Here is a 9,521-nt window from a genome sequence, read left to right as displayed (position 1 = left end):
TGTGTGTGTGTGTGTGTATGTGTATATATATATATATATATATATATATATATATATATATATACACACATATAAAGAATGTAAATAAATGTAAAAAAAGAAAAAGAAAAAATGTGTATATAAATGTATAATATATAAATAAAATTGTTTAAAAACAAAACATCATAAATAGAATAATTTTTATACACATTACAATACTATTTATACTGATTATATTATTATATTTGTTATTTATTTTTGCATGGTCATCTATTGATCCAAGATAAATGGTTTATATGTAAAACTATAAAAACAAGAAAAGATCTAAATAACATGCTGTAAGTGACACGTTTTAAAAGTAGTTGAACGTAAAAGGCATAATCTTTAGTATTGCTTAATAATGCAGCCCTTTGCCATATGCATGTGAAATGACTGCTAGTGATCATTTTATTCTGCCAAATGTTTTCTTACATGTGAACATGACAGAAGCTCCTTCATTATGTACACGTCATAAATCTGTCGACTGCGAGTTAGCCTCTCTTCTTCTGAATCCAACTTCTCGTACTCTTTAATCTGAAGGGGACAAAACAAGATTATGGTCATCTCAGACACAACCCCACGCTCTTTAACAGGACACATGGTGTTGTTCAGGTCAATAGAACGGGAACAAAACTTCACGACTGAGTTGTGCCATTTCAGGTCACAACCAGACTGAGGACAGGTCAGGTCAAACACACAACTTGTGTTCGCAATGAAAGGAACATATAGATTTAAACCAATTTTACCTCCTCATAAAACTTCAGCTGCGGAACGGCCTCGTCGATCTCGTTCATGCAGAAATCCTTGAACAAGAGGAAACCTGGACAACAGAGGGAGGAAAGAGAACAGTTAGATAAGTTGCGAAACAGAATGACCGATGGAAAGACTTGACCTTTTTAGCGTGCACAATACAAGAAAAATGTACCGTATATATAAAAAACTAAGAAAACAGCAGCTATATTGATGCCTGTCATAGTTCTTTTCATGCCAATGTAAACAAAAGTATAACCAGAGCAAATAAAAAGGAGACAGCTCAAACAGCAGCTGTACCACCATGAATAAATATAATATGATTTGCTTTGAAGGGAGAAGCTGTTCCAACAAAGCAGCATTTTCATAATCAAATCAATATCACGCGGTGAATAAATACAAGAAAGACCACAAGCGATATATATTTTATGGAAATTCATCGTAAACATACATTCATCCTTGCAAAGACACTTTCTAGGTTGATTTATTGTGAAAATAAATGACACAATAAAAAGGCTTTTATGTAAAACTATTTATCTTTATCCTCTTTTGGATGAAATATGGTGCAAACCTGCATCTGTGAGATTCACCCAAACAGTTTAGCTCTCATTCGTCTCTCGTGGAGGCAAGCGCTCTCGATGAATGAGAGATGATAATAACAATCTAACCAGTGGACCGCGGATTAGTTATTGTTGAGAAGATTATCCTTAAAATCACAGGACAGACACCACTCTCCTAATTCAGAAAATCCTCCCTCAGACGGCCACCTTGACCTTTCATTTCACTAGATCCCACCAGCTACAGCACTTCCTTTCTCAACATCAATGTGCTTTTTTTTTTGCTTTTTGACGAAGCGCAGCAGAAGTTACCAGTTTAACAACCTGTGCGCTCACGTGTTGACGACGTGGTGCAGAGGGAGGAAATCAGCACAGACAGCAAAGTTGAGACTGTTCCCATAGCAACAATAATGGGCCACCATCACGAGCGGAAGGGATGGACCTCGGCTGCACATCTAGGCGCTTGATTGGGCGGACACACGGACAAACAGAGGGCAAAAGTCACTGGATGAAATGCAATTCAAGGGTGTCAAGGAGTGATATAATCTTCGCAAGTGATGTAAATGGAGCTGATTAAAGGATGACGGGAGGAAGAAACGCTGTTCTAGTGGCTTGGCGTGACTGTTCCAGCGCTGGGCGCTGAGATCTGAGAGCAGGGCCGCTTCCGATACCTGCAGCATTAGTGCGAGCTGATTACTGCTGTTAAAATAGGAGGGTAATGCAGGCGTTAATTGGATCACAGCGGAATTATCTTTGGAAGATTAAATGCAAAAAAATAAACACCACAAACATGGTGCTACAGGGCAGCTACAGCACAAATTCTACATCTATTCTTTTTAAAGGGTCATGAGACCCCAGACTACTTTTCTGAGATTTTAGCAGAGGTGTTTGTGTTGCACATCATAGAAGGCAATGTTAGCATCCAATCATTTTAACTGTTGGAGAAAACTGGTTAATTTTAAGCTTTTTTGCGCTATTTTCATCTTCCGGGTTTAAAATCTACATCGTGTTGACGTCACAATTTGTGATGTGGCAAAGGACTATAGTACATCGATGACGCATCGGTGTCTATTAAATTATTCATGAGACTGCGTGTTCTTATCCTATGAGAATACACTTCGCTTAATTATTCACAACAGCATGTGTTGATTTGCTATGACAGACGCTTCAGACTGTGAGATGACATCGCGCACATTAACTGAGAGAAACGTTCATGGATCGAAGAAGAGTGTTTGTTTTTGCTTTGTAATAAGAGTTCGGCACAAACACGATTCATTCACTTAGTGAGTGTAACCATTTTACAGCTCCGTGACACAAGCTGTCAAAAGGCTTATATAAACGCAGCAGAATAAGCCTTACAAGTTATCAGAGGTGCAACAGCACGTTCATTTATATGTTTTCGATGCAGAGTGCAAATGGTTGTGCATTTATTTGTGTTTTTAACTCGATGGGAGCGAAATTAAACTGTCTGAACGCGACGCTGTGTGTGTGTGTTGTCTGTCTCCCCTCTTCCCCCTCCACTCGCAGCGCACCACGCCCACTTTTTTAGCATTTTTTAAAACAGTGGTGAGAACTAACCAGTGCTGAAAGAGGGGGTTTCATGACCCTTTAAATAAAGAATTAAAATGACATTGTTTTAGTACATAAATAGTACAACACTAGAGGTCGACCGATTGATCGGCCAGCCGATTAATCGGGCTGATTTCTGACATTAAATTAATCTGCATCGGCCTATTGTTCTGCAAATTAGGCCGATTTATAGGCAGGCGCATCTACGGGCAGCTAAGCGTTGTTGCAGAATGCCGTACCGGAGAATATCTCTCTCTCTGGCTGCATGAGACTGCATGAGCAGCTCACACTCTGCAACCGTGCCTTGTTCACACACAGCTTCAGCTAACGATGGCAGGCCAAAATAGACCATTTCGAAAGTGTAATTACGTTTTTTTCCCTACTAGAATTGATGCCGACCATGCTTATCATATTCATAAGTGCAATAAGTCACTTGCATGTGAAAGTAGAAACACATGCAATTCAGACGAAACTTCTGGGCCGATAATAGCCTCAACAATGTCATCGCTCGTGTGCTGAAGGCTGTGTAATTTAAGTGAACTCTTTAATTTTTGTTATCACTATGGCCATTTGACATAGCAGTGTCCAGTGTTTCCCATACATTGAGTTATCTGTGGCGGCTCGTCACAATATCAAAACTGACTGCCACAAATAGATTTTCCAAAAGGCTTATACTTTCTTGAATAAACTGAGCACTGTACGTTTCTAAATTAAAATGCAGCGCGGGTGTTTTTATATGAATGTATCTTTGAAAAGAACCGACTGTCTTCAGAAAAGCTTCGATGTCATTTTCATTTCATCTTTCCTGTAATGCTTGATAAAGTAGCGTTTGTGAGCGCAGCACTGATTTGATTACAGCCGTTACCGGGGAAACCGCTATATCTCCTGCTCCAGCAGCGCCTCCTGCTGGCAGAGAATGACTTTGCATTTGCAAGTCTGTGGGAAACACTGGCCCTGTCCCAAATGGAACACTTCATGTGCACTTGTGGTCTTACGGTCTTACAATGGCCGCCGCGTGCGCGTGTCTGTTAAGTCCACGAGACCGTAGGGTGTCCTATTTGTCATTTTGACTATTTTCCACATGCTCGCAAGCACCCCCTTTGCAGCCGTTATGCGCCATCGATCCGCACTTCTGCCGAGCCCGAACTGGTGCGTGCTCCGCAGCAGACTTCTACCCGACAGTCAAAGCGGCATTACGTCACGAAAGTGTGGACTCAGAGGAAGACCGCGAGGGTTTAGGGTGCCATTTGGGACAGGGCCACTGGTGTCTGTCTGCAAACATAAACAAAAGACATGCTTCAGAGTTGTTTTGAGAAGGTGCTTAAGTTTTGAGCCATGTATTATTACTATGAATTAGGCTACTACTACTACTATCTTGTGCCCTGCTATACTCAAACTCTCTTTTATGAGATGAAGGGGAAAAAAGAAAAAGAAAATCGGCATCATATATCAGCCATCGGCTGCCCTGATTTCTAAATATCGGTATCGGCATCTGCCAGAGAAAAACCCATATCGGTCGACCTCTATACAACACACAGCTGAAATTACAGGCATAATGGTCGTAATGATTACAATGATGTAGTAATATATTGTGATACTTAACTCTCACTCTTTCCCTTAGTCAATATAATGCATATTAAATATTATATAAAATATACAAAAATTTGTGTAGAGATGAACCTGTCAACTGGCAATCAATCAAACACGAGATCAGCAACCAACCTTTTGTTTTATTTTGCCCGATCTCTGCTCCGGACTTGCACTCAAAATGGATTGAAATCATTTCCCAAAATGTAATTTGTGGATTATTTTATATATTTTTTTAAATATTTAAATATATAATAAAATACAGTAAGCACTGTCATCCTCTCCACAACCAACTGCAAACTTCAGATCTGAAAAAGCTACTTTACGCAATCCAATCAACTCACAATGGATAAAGTCAAGTCTTATCCTGCTGTTTTCATAAATCTGTTGTATTAAGGAAGTAATATGGGCTGTGCACAAACTGATAAGCATTTAGATCAAAATAATACAACAAACAGCTAAAATTATATGAAGCATCATGGACATTACGGTGACAACGATGTAGTAATATATTGTGATACTTCATTCTTAGGGATGTAACGATTAACCACGAGCCGGTTGAAAATCGATTCAAATAGGTGACGATTCAAATCGGTTGAGATGCTAAACAAATCGCTAAAATTTAGGGGTAGGAGTTTATATGAATTCATGTCTGAGGGGAACTTACTGTCTTTAGAAAAGTTTAGATGGTATTTTCTCTATTCATCTTGCCTCTGTATAATGCATATTAAAGTTCATAAGTGCAGTGCTCCTTTGTTCACAGCGGAAACCAAGGAAATGGTTTAAGCGCCACCTGCTGGCAGAGAGTGAATCTGCGTCTCATTCAGCTCATCTGCTGTTTGTTTCATGCAGATATTTTTATGTATAGTTTCACAAAACTGAAGTCAAACCATTCTGTTTTTGCTTCAAATTTTGAAATTATACAATCTAATATGTAACGATTAACTGTGAGCCGGTTGAAAATCGATTCAAATATGTGACGATTCAAATCGGTTGAGATGCTAAACAAATCGAGATTCATTTAGGGGTAGGAGTTTATATGAATGCATGTCTGAGGGGAACTTACTGTCTTTAGAAAAGTTTAGATGGTATTTTCTCTATTCATCTTGCCTCTGTATAATGCATATTAAAGTTCATAAGTGCAGTGCTCCTTTGTTCACAGCGGAAACCAAGGAAATGGTTTAAGCGCCACCTGCTGGCAGAGAGTGAATCTGCGTCTCATTCAGCTCATCTGCTGTTTGTTTCATGCAGATATTTTTATTTATAGTTTCACAAAACTGAAGTCAAACCATTCTGTTTTTGCTTCAAATTTCGAAACTATACAATCTAATTTAGTTTAAAAACTGCTCATGTTGCATGTATGCAGCATCTTTGTTTGGATCATGATTAAAATGCAGTGGCTGCCTCTAATTTTAAATGGAAAGAGCACAGACAAAGCCTTAGTTTGTTTATATGAAGAGATTTATTTTATTTGTGTTACTTATTTATTTGATTTGGGGCTTGTTTTAAAATTTCAATTTAGCTTTGTTATTTACATTTACATTATATTTCAATTTTGTAATTTAGCAGACACTTTTATCCAAAGCGACTTACAAATGAGGACAATAGAAGCAATCAAAACCAACAAAGAAGCAATAATATGCAAGTGCTATATTAGTATATTATTATAGTGTTATATTTCAATTTCACAAAGAAATGTGCAGCATTTTGTACAAGCAATAATAAAAGGACACATTTAATTTATAATTTGTCTTAAATCTCATTTTGTAAAAAATAAAATAAAATCGTGAATCGAATCGTGAGTTGAGTGAATCATTACATCCCTATTCATTCTCACTCAGTCCATCCTTCAGTGTCTGTCTATGGAATTTTTTGCCCATTTTTGCAAGCTTAATCAGCTTGAAAAGTGCTCAAACACCTCTCAACAAAAAGCCACACGATTTGAGGTATAACTCGTGTCTGTACCACAATCAGACCTCTGAAGTATGAGCAATAGTAGTAGCGATACTAATAAGGGCCTCTCAGAAAATTTTTTTTCTCCTCTCAGTATCTCCCTGCAGTCCTCTTCCTCCTCTCTGTTATCTCTTGGACACTCATCTTTTGTTTTCCTCCCTTTCCTGCTGTCTGCAATTTGGAGTCAGAAGGTCTCATATAGACCATCCAGAAAGAAAAAAAAACCCAGCAGCTGGTGACACGGACACAGATGTATGGAAACACAGTCATGGATCAGTGTAAACATATTGATCAGATAGTGGTCCTATAATTGAGCATAAAGATGCACAAAGACAAGAAATGAACAGGCTTGTGGAAGGTTAAAAGTGGTTTAAAAGCTAGCAGTTCAGCTCTAAATGCTGAATCAGCCACATATAAACATCATGTTGCAACCCTCTACATTGCGAGTAAATCACTCGCATATGCGACTAAATCTTACTCTGGGCGACTAAATGATGTCTAATATTAGCCAATTGCTAATAAATTCTCAGATTTTACTCGCCAGTGTGAGTTGGAGGCTAAGTATAAGTTTAGCTCAGATATATTTTTATCTGTATATAAAAACAATCGAAGTCTATGTAATGTCCCCATTTAGATAGCTAAGTAAACGTGTGTGTGTGTGTGTAAAATAGTATATCAGTCTGGCGAGTAAAAAAAAAAATGTACTAGCCAATGGAGATTCAATTGCCAAGGTGTTCGTAGAGGGCTGTGTTGACTGCACATTAACGAAATAGTCTAATTCAAGGTTTCCTAAACCTTATCTTCTGAGCAGGAATGATTAAGTGAGCGGGAGTGATAGAAATAAAGAGGATGCCAACCTTCGGCATGGTTTACGTCACAGAGTTAATGGATTACCCTTAATCGTGCTTTGAATGCACAAAGCGATCTCTCTCCGTGATTGCAGGATTCTCACTCGAGCCCAAGTACAGGTGGGGTTAGCCTGCTGACGGACAGCTCAGAGTGTGCTTCCTCTTGAAGTACAGGAGATCTGGGAGGACTGTCATTGAATCACAAACTCATCAGTGCAATAATCCAGTAGAAATCCAATGACAGCCCCTCTGAATACAGCTGGGGAATAATTACATGTAGGCCTGGAATCTGCACTGTTTTTTCTCCACATTGTTGATTCAAAGTCAACATTAAATCAAAATGGCCAAATAGCAAGCTATCTATATGCTCATTAAATATAGTAAAAATATAAATGCTTAGAAATATATATTTGTATAACACATACCCAAATATACAAAAATAATATGATATTTAATAGGTATTCAAACACGTTTAAATGACAAATGCATATTATAGGGTTTGGCTTTCAACCATTAGACAAAACTATTGCAATATCAGCCAACAACTACTACAGACTCAAACAAATATGGCCTAAATGGCCAAAATTTGCATCCTCTCCACAACTTCAGGTCTAAAATGTCTACTTTTCATAATCCAATCAACACACAACAGATAAAGTCAAGTCTTGCCCTACTATTTTCATAAATCCATCCCATTGAAGAAAGAAAAAAGGCTGTGGATATCGGATCATATTGACTTCACTGTAGCTCAATAACTGCTCTAATGTACTCTGAATGCAATGCACTAGATAAAAGCATCTGGCCAATGCATAAAATGTAACATGAAGATAACATGAAGTAGCTGAGAGTGCTACACCCTCATTAGCAGTTGAAAGAATTACCAAATGAGCCTAAAGGCAAAACGAACATCAAAGAGACAATTAGAAGTTTGTGCATGACAGGTGTTTTAATTCTACAGAAATTTCTATGGAATTCTGAAAGCGTAAATTCCATGCATCTGAAGTTATACAAAGGTCTGACTTTCTCAACACTTGTTTGCCAGAACTGATTCTGTCATTTTCACCAGCCACCCGGAAGCATGTAATCAATAACGAGATGTGGGCCTCCGTGAGAGGAGGGGAGGAGCGTTCACATGCGCATGCAAGTGCACAGGCCAACACTAACCACACTGCCCACGCACAGCCCAAAAACACAAGGTTACTACATTAGAGTTTACTGTGGGCCAAAGTGAAACAACCACCATTTGCTGGGCAGTTTAGTAGGCCAGGTTAATGTGTCTTTATTTTACAATACCTTGCCAACAACGTGAGTGTCTTAGTGATGTTTACAAGGCAGGTGAAGATGGAAAATCGGACAGCCCATTGAACACACACGAGCGCACAAAGACACACACCCACGCACATACACACACTGCAGACTCAGCAAACAAGTGTCCATTTATTTTAGGCTGAAACTGTCATGACTCCATTTCACACACGCCCTTGTCTTCTCTTATTCTGTCACAAACACTTCCCTATGCATAGTTTCAATATCAGAATGGAGAGTGGGCTTGAGACTCGCAGCCAGAGCTTCTGTTCAGGTTCCAGTCCAGTGACAGATTCTTTTAGTCTTGAGAATCATGACTATATACACGATGAATCGGACCAATAGGCGTTGCACATGTTGTGTTGAGCGGTGGCCAAATTTTAAAAGTGCAGGAAACTGATTTTTCTCCCCTGATAAAGTGCTGAAGAGTGTAGTTTCTGAGACAGAACATTGAAAATAATAATTGTTGCCAAACAAATTTTCACCCATATGCCAAACAAATAGTTGCACGATTGCTTTTTGGAAAAATTCAATCTACAAAAGACCTAAAGGGACAGTTCACCCAAATATGAAAGTTTGATCATTTCCTCATGATTCCAAACCGGTTTTGATTTTTTTTTTTCCCCTGTGGAATGCAAAAGATACTTTGAAGATGTTTTTTGTCCATACAGTGAAAATCGTTTGGGTCCAAAATTGGACCCCACTGACTTTCACTGTATATATAACAAAAAAAACACAAAAAAACTGATACATCTTTCCAAATATCTTTTGTGTTCTACAGAAATTTAAAGCAATTCAGGTTTGGAATTACATAAGGGTGAGTAAATGATGAGAATTATAATTTTTGAGTGAACTATGCTTTTGTATGCAAATACAACTATTATCATTTGACAAATACACTTCAGCTTCAAAAAAAAAAAAAAAAAAAAGTGAA

The 9,521-nt window shown here is 38.3% G+C and overlaps 1 protein-coding gene across 2 annotated transcripts in view; it reads right to left on the bottom strand.

Moving 5' to 3' along the window:
- Positions 1-9,521, bottom strand: part of grk3 (G protein-coupled receptor kinase 3) — a 54,418-nt gene that overhangs the window by 23,576 nt on the left and 21,321 nt on the right. For both annotated transcript variants that reach the window (XM_016487546.1, XM_016487536.1), the window contains exons 3-4: positions 765-838; positions 451-552 (exon numbers count right to left, since the gene is read on the bottom strand). In XM_016487546.1, coding sequence (XP_016343032.1) covers positions 451-552; positions 765-838 — 176 coding nt within the window. The remainder of the gene's footprint in view (positions 1-450; positions 553-764; positions 839-9,521) is intronic.

Source organism: Sinocyclocheilus anshuiensis, unplaced genomic scaffold (assembly GCF_001515605.1).
Source record: "Sinocyclocheilus anshuiensis isolate Anshui unplaced genomic scaffold, SAMN03320099.WGS_v1.1 scaffold393, whole genome shotgun sequence".
NCBI lineage: Eukaryota > Metazoa > Chordata > Actinopteri > Cypriniformes > Cyprinidae > Sinocyclocheilus > Sinocyclocheilus anshuiensis.
This window is presented reverse-complemented; position numbering and strand designations above follow the sequence as displayed.